This window comes from Lagopus muta, chromosome 12 (assembly GCF_023343835.1).
Source record: "Lagopus muta isolate bLagMut1 chromosome 12, bLagMut1 primary, whole genome shotgun sequence".
Classification (NCBI taxonomy): domain Eukaryota; kingdom Metazoa; phylum Chordata; class Aves; order Galliformes; family Phasianidae; genus Lagopus; species Lagopus muta.
The window spans coordinates 1,874,681-1,889,111 of record NC_064444.1 but is presented as its reverse complement, the minus strand read 5'-3'; the positions used below and the strand labels follow the sequence as shown (position 1 = coordinate 1,889,111).

The window sequence follows — 14,431 nt, the reverse complement described above, 5'->3', positions numbered from 1 at the left end:
GTTAACCAGACTTGTGGTAAGGCCAGACACAGTGGCATTCAAAACAAGTCGTAATTAATCTGAACCACCTTATTTTTCAGATGGCACCTGGTGCTGTGGACAGAAAACCACCCGTGTGCTTTATTACATAGTTTAGGTACAAGCAAAAATATACATATGAAGCACTTTACGTACGTATGAATAGAAAGAGGCATCTAACAATCTATTGAGAGCAGAGCATTAAATTCTGATTTCATCAGAAATAAATTGGAGGGGCTAGCTGCTCCGTATGTCAGTGATAAGTATTTTTCCTTCGACGTTATTACATTTGATAATCTGTTCTTTGTGATGATACATCACCGTTGCACAATCTAACGTTTGCTCCATACTGTCATAATTCATTGCAATGAAATTACATCTGACAGCAGTGGTATGACCCAACCTGAAGGTCGTATTGAAAAACTGCTCTGTGTGTTGGAGCTGCTTTTATGGTAGGTTTTATTGCGTATCTTCTTGGCTTACAGCCTGGTGAAACGCGGGCTGACGGCGTGTACCAGTTGTTAGAGGGAAAGCTGCTGATTGCTTGGGGTTCAATACGAAGAGTGCTCGTCTGTTGGACTTCTGTCACTTAGCTGACTAAAGGGATTATGGAAAACAGGACTTTATGACTTCGTTTATGCCATAAAGCTCCATTTCGAAGGCATTTTGTGTGGGATAAATCATATAACTGATTGCCTTTTTCCCATGTTTGCCATCCTGGTGATATGTGAAGCAGTGGGAAGATGCTGTAATGCTCTGGAGCGGGAGAAGCGAAGGGTTCCTAAGTGAGGAAGCTTTGTGTTTGACTCTACTAAGAGCAAACAGAGAAATCAAACGGCCTCTGTCAGTGACCATTGGTTGTTTTTCCCAATTCCTACTGATGTTGTTAACATTTGTACTGGGAATCCTGCTTTCATTTGGAATGAGCATCTCGCCCTCTGTCATGTGTTGCATCCCATCCTCCATTAGTGGTTGGTCATCACTCTGAGCTCTGTTCCAGTTCCTTGTTAGTCTCATACCCACTAACTTTGGGCATTACCAAGGACTTGTTTACACTGGGGGCTTGGCATCTCTTAAGGTGAATGGTTTTTGCTCCCCTTAAAGTGAGACACTGTGGCAAATTCAAAAATCTGCAGATGTACATACAGAGTAATGTGTGCACACAGAGAAGTTAGGTGTAGCTCTGGCAGTGATTAAAATTAAAATATATTGCCCTGCTAATGACCTCATCCTTGACTAGAAGGGAAGATGCACTGGGGAGATGACTAATGATTCATTTATTATCTTTGTGCTGGGACTATTCCTTGGTAAGCTGTGTTTTTAGGAAATAATATAGAATGCCGGCCAGTAAATTTGAGGGGAAAACAAAATTCTGATTGGGATCTCTGGCTACATTTTGAGTGATTGTTATTACTTAAAATACTGTTTTTGTAAGTGATCAGATAAGGTACTGACCACTATTGAGTACAACTCCTTAAATTTATAATCTTGCTTAGGCTTGTTTTAATCTGATGCTTTTGGGGAGAAATGTGGTTCAAAGCTGCTGGCTTGTTGGGATTAGCTATACTTTGAGAATGTTACGGGGTTGCAGTAATTCATTTTTAGGGAATGACTAACTTGATAAAAAATGAGAGCACTGAATACGGTGAATGCAGCGTGCTTTCAGCTGTTGGCTTCTAACACGAGACACTTCTGAAAGCTGTGTGAGAGTGAATTAGATGTTTGGACTAACTGCACGGGGTTCCTTCTGTAGAACAGGATGTTAGTGGTCACTGCTTTGCTCACTGTTGATGCAGCTTTGAGAATTAACTTTTTATCCACAACAAGTACTGTGAGCCTATCGGTCATTCTAGATCTGAAAGAAGCTTATGGAGACTACAGAGAAAACAGGAAGAACTTAAATGTTGGCTGCTACCTGAACCTGACTCATTCCTGGTCACGATAACAATTTCCACAATCTCTGTTTCTAGAGGATTATCCCAACGGGACGTGGCTTGGAGATGAAAATAACCCTGAGATGCGGGTCCGTTGCCCCATCACCCCTGCTGACATGCTGCACATCAGCACCAACTGCCGCACGGCCGAGAAGATGGCGCTGACGTTGCTCGATTATCTCTTCCATCGGGAAATTCAGGCCATCTCCAACCTTTCAGGCCAGGGGAAGCATGGCAAGAAGCAGCTTGATCCTCTCATGATATACGGAATCCGCTGTGAGTACAGTACTGAAAGTTCCAGGTTTATTCTGCATTGGTAAGACAGCAACTGCGGGCCTCTTGCAGTTGCGCTACATGAGAACGGAGCATGTTGCCAGACAAATGGTTTTTCAGCTGTTGTTTATGAAGGAATCCTAATGGACTGCTTTAAGTTAGCTTGTTGTGGGCCAGAAATGCCTCAGTATCAAAATCTGAATTCAGATTTAATTGCAGCTAGCAGCTGCGAGCGCACCAAGTGTAGCAAATAGTCTTTGGCTAAATTGAAAGAGATCATAAAAGGAAACGAGTTATTTATTTAGTTATTCATAGAACCATAGAACCTCTTCAGTTGGAAGGGACCCTGACAGGTCATCTAGTCCAACTCCCTACAGTGAACAGGGGCATTTAAATACTGCTCATGTGTTCACAATAATAGCCTTTCATCTCAGGTTTTTACTTGTCATTTGTGTGTATTATTTCAGAAGTCACTCTGATGTTGAGATGGAAAAAAATTGCCATCTCTTTTGAAGAGAGATTAAGTGTCACAAAGTCTGTGGCTTCACAGCAAGAATTCACACCGTGTTGATGTACTGCTGGCTGCTGCAGTGTGTGTGAATCTTTTTGGTAATTAAAGCTATCTGTTTGTTACTGCATATATTACTTATATTGCAGATGGAGCTTTTGGCAGTGTGAAAGGTATTGAAAATGTTTTGCATACAGAATATAGTAAGCATAGCCCCTAGTTAGGAGTGAAAAAGAATCTGAATATATGCATCTCACTCTGATACAGTGGCTTCTAGTAGGGGATTACTTGGTGAATACATTAATGAGGACAGCCAAGTCTCTTCCTCGTGCTGTGGTGTAAATATTTTACTGCAAAGGAAGTAGGTGAAGGCCTGAAAGCCTTGCAGACATGCATCTGATACAGTGCTTCAGCTCTTGTGCGATGCCTTTCTACGTATGTTATGTAGAGGGAGGAAAGCTTTAAACATGAGTGTAGAATTGAGTGTGTCTGAAAATGACCAGCTTGGCTCATTGAACCAGATCTCACTCTTTATAGCCAGATCTTATGTAGGTCACCCATGGATTAGTAGGGAAGGAATAATTTGTTACACTACAATGTTTTGTATGCCTTTGCCAATTTGAAATGCCAATTAAGGCTTAAGAACGTAGCCAGAAAGAGCTTATTTCCATTGCTGTTTGAAGAATTTGATGTTTTGTTTTTATGCTTTTGTTAAGGCAGTGGGTTTAATAGTTACACAGAAGATGATGATACTGCTCTGCTTTCTATTTTCTAAACTGAGCCAAGAAATAAACTCCTATTGACCTGTTTTTATTTCTAGTAGTTTACTGGCTATCTCAGGGAATGTAATAGGCAATAACCATTCAGTTTGCTGCATTAGGCCAATTGTCTTTTTGTGTACCTGAAGCAGATGTCAGGCTTGTACTGCAATCACATTAAATGTGTATTTGTAGAGGAGATTATGATCCAAAGGAATTTGGATCTCCTAAATTTTATCTATTGATCTCATCAGTGCAAATGACTGCGTTACATTGTTTTTAAACCTAGACATGTTTGAAAAGGTGGACGTTGGGAAGGAATGTGTGAGCTAATGCTAGGGGCATGTCATTTCTGTGAGGCATTGTGATCCTTAAGAAATGGGATGGTTGAGGTGATCTCTGCATGTGGGAAAGGTTTGCAGTGGCAGGAGTGCAACCAACAGCAGGCCATAAGCAGCAGCATTCTGAGTGATGGACACAGGAGCTGCTGGGTTTGTGTCTTTTGTGCCATAAGCACAGTTCTGAAAGTTCCTTCTGCACATTGACTGGTGCATTGCTTTCTTTTGGGAGCCAATATGTAACCAACTGGAGGCTGAGTGCCTTTGGAAACAACTGTGCCCTGCATGAACCTGCCCACAGTTTGTTGTTTTGGGTGCCTGGATGTTAATGGCTGTCAAGATTTGCATCTATAGTGACAACTGGAGAGAATTCATGTAAACTTTATGAAGCAATAAATTTACTAGGAACAACGCTGGCCCACAAACAATGATTTCGTGTTATTTTATCACTACCAATAATTCATTTAAAATGCAATTCGGTTTCGGGAGGCAGATTATGAATTTGCTGTGATGTGAGAGAGCATATGGATAAAGGCCTCATAACATTTAAGGATGAGGTTCTGGCTGCGTTGTACAACTCCTGTCGAGTTCAGCTGTGCCAGGATTTCATCCATTTCATCCTTCCATTTGTCAGAGGGGCGGTGAGAAGAGCCCCGGCACGCCGTGCCTGCTTGGCAGTACTACTGCAGAGCCCATCTGGTTCTTATTGGTGATGTTATTGATGACAGGCTGAGGGAGCTGGGCTTGTTCAGCCTGGAGAAGAGAAGGATGTGGGATGACCTCATGGCAGCCTTTCAGTACCTAAAGGGAGCCTATAAACGGGAGGGGAGTCAGCTCTTTGAAAGGGTAGATAACAGCAGGACAAGGGGAAATGGTTTGAAGTTGAAGGAAGAAAGAATTAGGTTGGATACTGGGGAAGTTCTAGCTGCCCAGAGAGGCTGTGATGCCCCGTCCATCCCTGGAGGTGTTCAAGGCCAGGTTGGATGGGGTCCTGGGCAGCCTGGGCTGCTATGAAATGGGAAGGTTGTCAGCCCTGCCTGTGGCAGGGGGTGAGTAGGAGCTTCACCATCCTTGGGGTCCCTTCCAACCCTGGCCATTCTATGATTCCATGATTCTGTGTTGCTCCATAAATCCTACCAAAAACTGAGGGCAGTGCTGGCATGGGAACCAAGTTATGTTGTTGTCCTGACTGTGTGGTTTGCTTGTGCTCTGAGCAGTACTACTTTGATGCGTTGTTTTAAACTTAAATGAAAATCTAATGTCATCAGCCTTGCTTTGACCAATCCTAGCTAGCAGTGCTCAAGCCAGTGCATAAAGGCTTATATCTTCTCTTTTGTTTCAGGTTTCTTTAAGTTCTGCCAGTGGAAAACTATTTCTTCCTTTCTCTTTTTCTAGAAGAGAAAGAAGACATCCAGATCTGTATTTAATAGAAAGTATTTTGACTAATGTGCAGAAGCTATAGAGAACGAATGGATGCATGTCTATGAAAAATTCTTGGTGTGCTGCATAAGGTTCACCACAGGGAGATGAAAGTTTATCTTTGGAAGTATACATTTTCATTTGTGGTATAAAATGTGCTTGTGGGGTGGCAGCAGTAGTGAGGAAAGTTTTTAGGCAAGGAACCAAAATGACTTAAAGGCACTCTGTGTCATTAAGTAGCTCATTACTTCAGCCCTACTGAAAACAGACATTTTCTCATGAAATACAAGGACACCAGCAGTTCTGATTTTCAGTATGTAACACAAAATTCAGGTTTAGCCCTTTCAAGATCACCACCACTGTCAGTAATCCTTGTTGTATAACATAGGAATACTGGAATAGAAAGGAAATAGAATGAATGATTCCCCATTTGCTGTTAGTGCCTCGGCTCTGTGACTCTCTTGCATCTGCACGCTTGTTTCTGCAGGCTCTCACCTGTCATTTTTTAACACATTAGTCAATTTTGGCCAAATTAGACAAGAGGAGACAAGGTCAGTATCTACAAATGAAATGCAAAGCGAGGGCTTGGGTGGAAGAAAGAGATGTAGATTCGCTAACTGTGTGAAGGAAGAGCTGTGCCCTTACGTTCTGTGGTGTTGATGGACACCAAAAGTCCTCCTAATAGGATCCCTGTGGTTATGTCTGGCTGTCAGTTCAGTACTGCTGAATTTCCCTGTCTGCTTCCAGGACTGCTTTGTAGAGTGAATTGCATTAACCTTCAGTTCATGGGTTAACACTTATTTCATCTTTATATTTTACTGGCTGAAAGATATTAATACTCTTCGATAGAAAAGAGCTCTTCAGAGAGCTGTTCAGATAGAATTAAGCACTGTGTTGCTTTACAAAATTAATCAAGACGATGCTGCTTCAGATGGAGGAGCAGACCACCCACATCTGTTTAATAGGAAACACATTTGACTCCTGCTTGTGTAGAGTTTGCTGCACAGAGCAGTGTGTGTGTGTTTGTGTCCATGTACTCGTGCACATCGTGCAGGTTGGGCCAGTTTCAGGCTTGGAGCCTGTCCTAGGGAATCTGCTGGTCACAGTCATTCACTCATGTTTTCACTTCTCATTTGCCTTTAATGAAGATTTTAATAATAATGTGGGGTAATAAAGAAGCACAGCATGCTTATGTTCCATCTTCCATCAGCATCGTCATGCTTTTACGTGTTGGAGGAAAGGTAAGAAGTTGCATCTCGCAGACAAGCTGTTAGCTCTGATATTTCTCAGCAGTGGATCTGTCTTAGGAGGTGCATCAGACTTTTGTCATTACACAGAATGTTTCATATAAACATTGCTGTTACTCAGAGTGTGTTCTACAAATGCAGAACGCCTTTGCTATTTTTTCCACTTCAAAAAAGCTTTTTGTTACAATGCTTTTATAAATTACACTTTTGAAGTCTCCATTCTCCTTCCTAATCTCTTTAAGCTTGTTTTGCACTGTGTCTTCCTTTCATTACCTGGGCTTCACATGTGTCTCATCTTGGAATATTGCCCTAGAATATATGGCGTTTGTACAGTGGTACAACACAGTATTGCACATAACTGCAGCATGGATTGCTCCAAGTCCTGGTTCTGAGCAACTGGAGTCACGCAGCTCGATGGTGGATTCCATCAGGATTGCTGATGCTTTCTGTTTAACCCGTGCTTCTGTTTCTTTGTTACATAGGACGTTAACTAATTTTCCAAGCTATAGCATTCAGAGAAGAAGTTGTGTGGTTTGTGTCCACACAGATGAGCTAATTTTGTGGTCCCTGGAAATACTTTTTGCCAACATTTTCTTCTCCTAGTAATAAATACTATGGAGCAGTTTGGAAATATGAACTCACTTCAGCCCGTTCCTTTGAGGACAGGGGTGTTATTAGATGTTGCAGTGCATTTCTTGACTGCCAGATCATGGTTTAGAGGTAGGACAAACTCCATTTTACAGTTCAAAGGGTTGAATGAAAGTAAACAAGGATTAGCCCAAATCTGCAGCATCATGCCTGCGGCAGATGGGGAAGCTGAAGCAGATTCTCCCGAGCTGAGTGCTATTCAAAACCTCTGCTCTGAATCTCACTAAGTGGACCACGTCCATCTGACAAGTTCAGAAAGGCTGCTTTTGCTTCTTTCTGTGATGGTGGTAAGTGCTACAGGGAGAAATCAGGGAGAGAGCAGGAGGAGTCTGCAGGGCTGCTGAGCTGTCTCATACCTCAAGCAGAGAGCGAGAAGCAGAGTCTGAGAGCTCAGCACATCTCTGAATGAGAAGAAGGCAAAGAAAACATTTCTGTTATGCTCTTACAATATCCAAAAAGCATTATTTTTTTGGGACAGCACCCTCAGGAAAGGCCTTGATGCAGCAGTGCTGCTTGTTGCAAACACGTTGTCTTCCTGAGAGCTGCAGAAGTCTGGCTTCAGTTCCAAATAGCTGCTGCTTTGTGAATCAATTAAACGCTGCCACATGGAGGGAAGTGATAACCTCTTTTGAGGCTAGGCAAGAAGATAATATGAGAACCCATCGAGTTTATCTCGGCACCGCAGTTCTCATAAATGGCATCAATGCTGGCCCTTGCTTACTGACTTTATGTAAGCGCTGTAATTTACTGCTGGCTGTTGTTTTCTTCTTTCCTGGGTGCTTATGTGTATTTCAATTACTATCCGAGCCAGTTGCTGTTTAATAAACTGAAATAAAGGTGGCAGTTTTGGGGGAAGAAGAAATAAATTGTTTGCAGGGTGTTTTCTCTCTCCGTCTCGCACTTCTCGTGTGGTTCCTGCATTGTAAAAGTGATGAATTTAGTTTTCCATTTCCAACTGCCTAGCCTGTCAGTTGTAGCTGTGACTGCATGTAGCTTGATTGTGCACGATGTGCTGTCAAGCATGTGTGAGTTCATGGGCTCTAGAGAAAGAAGAAAACTAAAACATGAGGTCACTTGGACCATCTCTTTACGGCTTAAACGTGATTGTTCCATCCTGTTAATGCTTCTGCGCTCTGGCCAGACTTAACATACGTGCTGAAGTGCCCTGCTCTGCTAAAACAGATCAGTCTATGAATGTAAGAAGAGTTTCCTTAGCGATTTCAAATGTTGCTTCAGGAGGGCGTAATGTAAAAAGCGTCAAAATTGTGCTGTTGGTTAGAAAGATACGTGAGAATTCCTGCTACAAACAAGGTAATTTATTTGCATTGTAGCTATAGAATGAAAACCAAGGGGTTGTTAGGTGGATTTCAGATGCTACTGCAGATTCCTGTAGGAAGAATCCCCATACAGTGACATCAGTGAGAAGGGCTGGGCCCTTTTTGGTTAGCACTGACAGCAAAGACCAGGGATCTTCTCCATCAGCACTGCGGGTCCATCCAGGCTGTGGAGTTTGAAGTGAAAGGGAAGACTTTTGCATCACACGGTGCTGATCACTGTTTTCTTTGGACTGATTTCTCCATCTGTGGACCCTTCTGCAGGGTTACAGCTGTCTGCAGGGCAGGTGCCCCTCTGGGTTCTGAGCCAGGAGCATTCCTTTCTATTGCTGCCTGTTCTGGAGGCCGACGGCTCCCCAGCATTGCTTGGGCTCAATGCATACATAAATAAATAATTTGGTGGAGTTATCTTTGATAATTCAATATCCAGCATCTTTTTTCAGATAAGTTCCACTGACAAACTTTCAGCAGCCTTTAGAGGAGAAGTAATATTACTATCAGAGACTGTCGAATGAGAAAACTGAACTTTTGCAGTGTGGTTTTAAAAGAGACGAGCAGTGAGAGCTGTAACGTATCTGATCCCTGAGATGGTGAGAGCAAGAGCAGGTGGGTCAGCACAGCCATAACACACACCGCCCTGGATGGCTCACGGCCGCGTTTGCTGGGATCTGAGAGTCCTCAACATCTCATAAACAGCATTCCAGAAAGTTGTGGGGTTTTTCCTCCCTCGCTTTGAACTTTCTCTCCTTCGTTTCCTAAGGGTTAAAAAGCGCTATGGGGAGATGCTTCAAGCAGACTGCAAGTAAAATGTAAATAAATTCCCGCAGCGTTCAGGTTTCTGTCATGCCAGCCCTTTCCAAAGCCACAAACTCCTTCGGAAGGGGAGAAATTCTCGTTGTTGATTCCTAAGCGAGTTTTTCTTGGCGGCACGTGGGGCAGTGACTGCCATCCAGATGGGATCCTGAGGCACCGCGGCGAGGGGTTATGTAACGGGGTGGCTCAGGAGGGGGGGCTGAAAGCAAAACCCTCTGCTTTTCTTTTTTCCATCGGTTTTACTGCGGGTTCTGTCGGGTTGAATTGTGCTGCCGTGTAAAAAAACAAACGGCTGTTTAATCAATTTCTCTTTCAAGCTGCGGAGATCAGAAATGACCTGATGTGTGATTGTTGGCCGCGGCTCCTTCACATCAGAGCCGTTCATTTCGATCACGCGTTATTGCTTCAAATTGGGTGATTCCATTTGTTTTCAGTATCAGGCTTTGATTTCAACCTGTAAATCGATCCCTTGGCAATAAACGCGTCGTATACCCAGGTACGTTCTGCTCCAAAGCAGAATGAAAGTTGATGTGCCGTGCGGGAGCAGCTCTCCCAAAGGGGGACTAAAAGGAATGGGAGGATCTTTGCTTGCTCAGTCTGATCAGAAATGAACCCTGACATTTGGAATGTGCCAAAATGGAAGGTGAACGTGTTGGAAGCTTCAAAAGCACGTGTGCATTTTTATTGTGCAGGAAGGTGAGCACGTGAGGCTTTTGATTTGGAAGGGGAATTGGTAGGGACGGGGTTGGCGTCCTTGAGGTCCTAATCTTCGTGAAGATGTTTCAGATGAAAACGTTTGTACAGTCTGTATGGAACGCTGCCATTGCGATTTTCAGCTACAGATATATGAAATGTGCAATTTCACTTTCGTCCTGCGACCCAAATGTTGCATGAATGTATACATTTTGGGAGGAAATGAGCATAGATCACAGATCTTCTGTTGTGGGGTATTTTTTTTCTTATTTTTATTTTTTAAATTCCCCAAAGTATTTTGTTTCATTTGCTGCGCCTTCAGATTGGTGAGATGATGTTTTTCAGCCCTGGGAATCTGTTTTCTTTCAAAGCTGGGGGAAAGTAGAAGTGGTTGTATTTTGTGTTGTCAATGTGGGGTCGCTTTCATGTAACTGGGGAAGAGTAGCAGGGAGACAGCAGAGTATATTCAGAGTGTAAACCCTCTGATTTGGTCTGGAATTATTTTTTTGTTGGGTTAGTTCATTTGGAGTTAAACTTAATTAAGGAGTTAGACACTTAATATTCTTGATAATTACACTCTGGTTATTAAACAGGAGGGGATATGTCTGTTTGTGACGGTGGATGGTGATAGGAAAAGGGGGAATGGTTTTAAACTGAGACAGGGGATGTTTAGGTTGGATACTAGGAGGAAGTTTTTCACACACAGAGTGGTGAGGCACTGGCACAGGTTGCCCATGGAGGCTGTGGATGCCCCATCCCTGCAGGCATTCAAGGCCAGGCTGGATGTGGCTCTGGGCAGCCTGGGCTGCTGGTTGGTGACCTGCACACAGCAGGGGGTTGGAACTGGATGAGCATTGTGGTGCTTTACAACCCGGGCCATTCTATGATTAGGTGGTTACGTATTGCCAGCTGTTAATATTGTTCACCATCAGAGCACTGTGATCAAACACACGGCATGAAAATCCCTTCAAGTGTGCAAGGAGGAACAACTCCCTTACTCAGAGATTGCCCCCCTGCCACGTGGCAGCAGATCCTGGTTGTGCACCCCACAAACCCTGAGCAGCAGCGATGATGGAAATGCAGCAGTGGTGCACGAGGGATGTGCTGCCCTCCTCACCAGGCTGGTGCATTCGCTGCTCCACTAGATGTCATCATTTGCGTGCTGATGGCTGTCTTGAGTAAATCGAACAGGTTCTGCTGTTGGTACAGCAATTAGAAGCAGGCAAGGAGGGTTAGCAGGCAGGTGGTAAGGTGTGTGTGTGTGTTTGTATGACTGCAGGAGGTCTTGCATTGGTGAACAGCCTGCATTGGATGCACACCTGGAAGGAGTGTATTTTTGGTGTCCCCAATGTTAGTCCTCATTCCCTACGCTTTGAGGTTACAGATGCTAAAATATGTGTGCATATATAGATATATATCTGTATATACTGTTCTTAAAACTTGCAATGAAAACTTGCAGACCAAGGTTGATCCTTCAGATCTGGGGGGTTTTTAATTTCATGTTCCCACTGGCTCTGTGTTACACTGGAAAAAGCCAACAAGTATTTAGAATAAATATTAATGAGCTATTCCGACCAATTAACTCTTATTAAACTACAGTGATGTGTTAGCTATTTGGGTAGGTGGGAGCCAGCAGCTGGCATTCAGGTTATATTAATTATTATTTTGAAGAACAGATAGTAGTTGTTGGTGTAAAACATCAGCATTAGCATCCCTCCGTGCTTCCTATTCTCATGTATGCTTTAGGTCTCAGAATGCTTTATAGTTCCTACAGCTTTGTATTCCTTAAAATAAAAGGCAATAAGAACTGAGAGAGGAATCTCACGCCTTTTGGGCTGAGCTAACCGAACCAAAAAGAAACGAAACCCCCCAAAACAGGAAAAAATAACAAATAAAATGCCAACCTGTCCTTACCCACAGCAAAACGATGCCGTCTGGCAAGCACTTGCAGAAGGGCTCATACAGGATCTGTGCCCAGGGGTGCTCAGGACAAATGCAGATGCTCCCTGTGGCCGTGGTTCTGCTGGGATCCAACCAGCAGTGATCTGCAGCTGCACCTCGGTGCTCTCACTTCAGTCGGGGTTTAAACACGAGCCTCTATAGACAGATGCTTTTTATGCTGTTAAATGTTGTTTCCTGATTATTTTTTTTCCTCCTTAAATGTGGCAGACTGACGTTACAGGTAGAAACTTTCTTCCTTGTTCCTCCATGTTCGAGCCACATACAATTGTAGTCTGTACGTTGTCTTAACGCTGTAATTAGCATTTCATAATTACTTGCTGACTAGTTGAACAATTCCTCTGCCCTTCTCTAACGTTGGCATATTACAGCACACCCCTTTGATCCCAGAAAAGGATTCCTACCAGCCAGAGACTTCATTTGAACTCGGCTTTGTTTTAGCAGCTGAGATAACATCGTTTTGAAGCGGTAGTTTCCTTGACATAGCTAAAAACATGTTGCTTCCATTTGCGTTTGAGAGATTCTCATCCTAAAGCACAACCCATCTCGTTCCCCAGCTCTGGTAGAGTTCGGGGCCATTGGGACGCGTGTAATTAATTATTAGAGCTGCATTACTGTGCTGTGGGGAGCAGAGAGGGGCACTGTGTGGCTGAGGTCAGCTCAGCCTGCACAGCTCGCTGTCTGCCAGCCCGCTTCTGTCCCAGCTGCCTTGTAAAGCAATAGGGATACATATTTAGTTCCTCAATGGGCTCACACGTGTATTTATGTAACCCCGGAGCACGGTGGTATCTGGAAGCTAGCGCAGTTGTGCTGAGCAATGCACACCTGGAAGGAGTGTATTTTTGGTGTCCCCGATGTTAGTCCTCATTCCCTGCACTGTATAATCACACGTTTCTATTTCAAAGCAATGACTCACTCTGGTTTTTCACATCTGGAATGTTTACCTCAAACATTCCTCTCTTTACATTGATGTCCTTAATGATATTTAGGAATTCCCTTGTTCTCTTGTCACGTCAGACTTAATTTCCCGGCTGTGGGTGAATGCTGTATGGCTATTTGCTGTAATACAGCTCTGAAATCAGAAGCTTTGCACTTTGTTGGAAGGTCATCGAAGATGATATCCTCAATGAGATCTGTAGGTAGGGTTCCTGTTGTCCACGCAGAAAGGAATTTGATTAATGTGTAATTTCAGCTCTTATGTATTATTATAACTTAACTGAAGAGTGCAGTCGAATAATCTATTTGTCATGGGACCTTATTTGCACAAATCCTCTTAAACCGTGTCTTCTGCACTGGGGGAAGCAGGACGTTTGTTCTCTTTGAGAGCTGACAGTGGAACTTGCTTTTAAGAGTTGAGATTTCAACAACACTTCAGTCTGATTTTAATATTTGAGTTTTAAGGTTCTTGCGTGACTGTGTGCAGGCAAAATCAGCAGCTCTTGTTTTCTTAAGATTCTGTGGATCGATTCAATCACTTGAATCTGAAATTAGACCGAATTTGAACCCTCGTTAAAAGGGCAGGCTTGAAAAATCGTGTTGAAATTGAAAGTGGAAAGAACAGTTCACCAGGTCTGCCTGCTTGGATCGCACGTGGATGGGAGCAGCTCTGTGTGCTCCGGGGTAATGCTTTCCCTGCAGCCTTTCAAAGTGCAACAATAGAAGAGGACAAATCTGTGCCATCCCAGGATAAAGGGCAGCAAAAGGAGTCCTGCCAGCTCCGTGGATGCAATTGATTTGCCTTTTAATTCTGCGAGCAAATCTGGTGTTTGTGGAGAACGGGAAGCAGCGCAACGTTCAGGATCTAAATGTGAGCTGTTGACATGAAGTTTGTTTTTTTGGAGGCGGATTTTGTCAGTGGAATATTTCGTGTCTGGTTTTGATATTACAAACGTCTTCTCTTCCTCCTCAATTTGTTCTTAATTAAATTTTGTTACAATTTAGTGTTTTCTGCGGGTTGCTTTGTCTGCTGCCTGACTTCTGACCTTTAAGAAAGAGAGGATTACTTTCTCAGGAGCATTGTTTTCATTCTTTTTTTCCTTCATTATTTCTGCTTTTCCCCCCTGTGAAAGATTCTCAAACCCCCGAACATTTTGTACATCCACTGCCCAAAAGTGTGGGAATGTGTGGTCATTTCAGACATCGCTGCTGACAACTTTTCTGTTCGTACCACATCTTTACCATCTTTCCCATTGTTTTGTTTTTCCTTAGATGAGCAACAAAAAGATTTATTCTGTGGCACACAAAAAGTGTCCTGGGACTTTGTGTCGTGGTTTCTTTTAGTTCTGTATGAACCTCTGTAAATGTGTCCCCAGAAGTGGAGCAGTAGCTGTAGTGATGCACCTGCTGCTTTTCATGCTGACTTGCTGAATTTTGCCAGTGTGTGCTTGCTTTCCTCCTTTTGCTGGATGAAGTTTTATAAAGCTTGATTTGGGAGGTGAGGTTCTCCAAGAAAGCAAGCTCTGCACTCTTAGCATTTCAGAACAAGCACA

At 43.3% G+C, this 14,431-nt stretch overlaps 1 protein-coding gene across 10 annotated transcripts in view; it reads left to right on the top strand.

Annotated features, from left to right (window-relative positions):
* Positions 1-14,431, top strand: part of LOC125699466 (BTG3 associated nuclear protein) — a 126,848-nt gene that overhangs the window by 36,290 nt on the left and 76,127 nt on the right. For all 10 annotated transcript variants that reach the window (XR_007379571.1, XR_007379572.1, XM_048959025.1 and 7 more), the window contains one exon: positions 1,989-2,228. Coding sequence is in view for 8 of the 10 variants with exons in the window: in XM_048959025.1 (XP_048814982.1) it covers positions 1,989-2,228 (240 nt within the window). In the remaining 2 variants the exon portion in view is untranslated. The remainder of the gene's footprint in view (positions 1-1,988; positions 2,229-14,431) is intronic.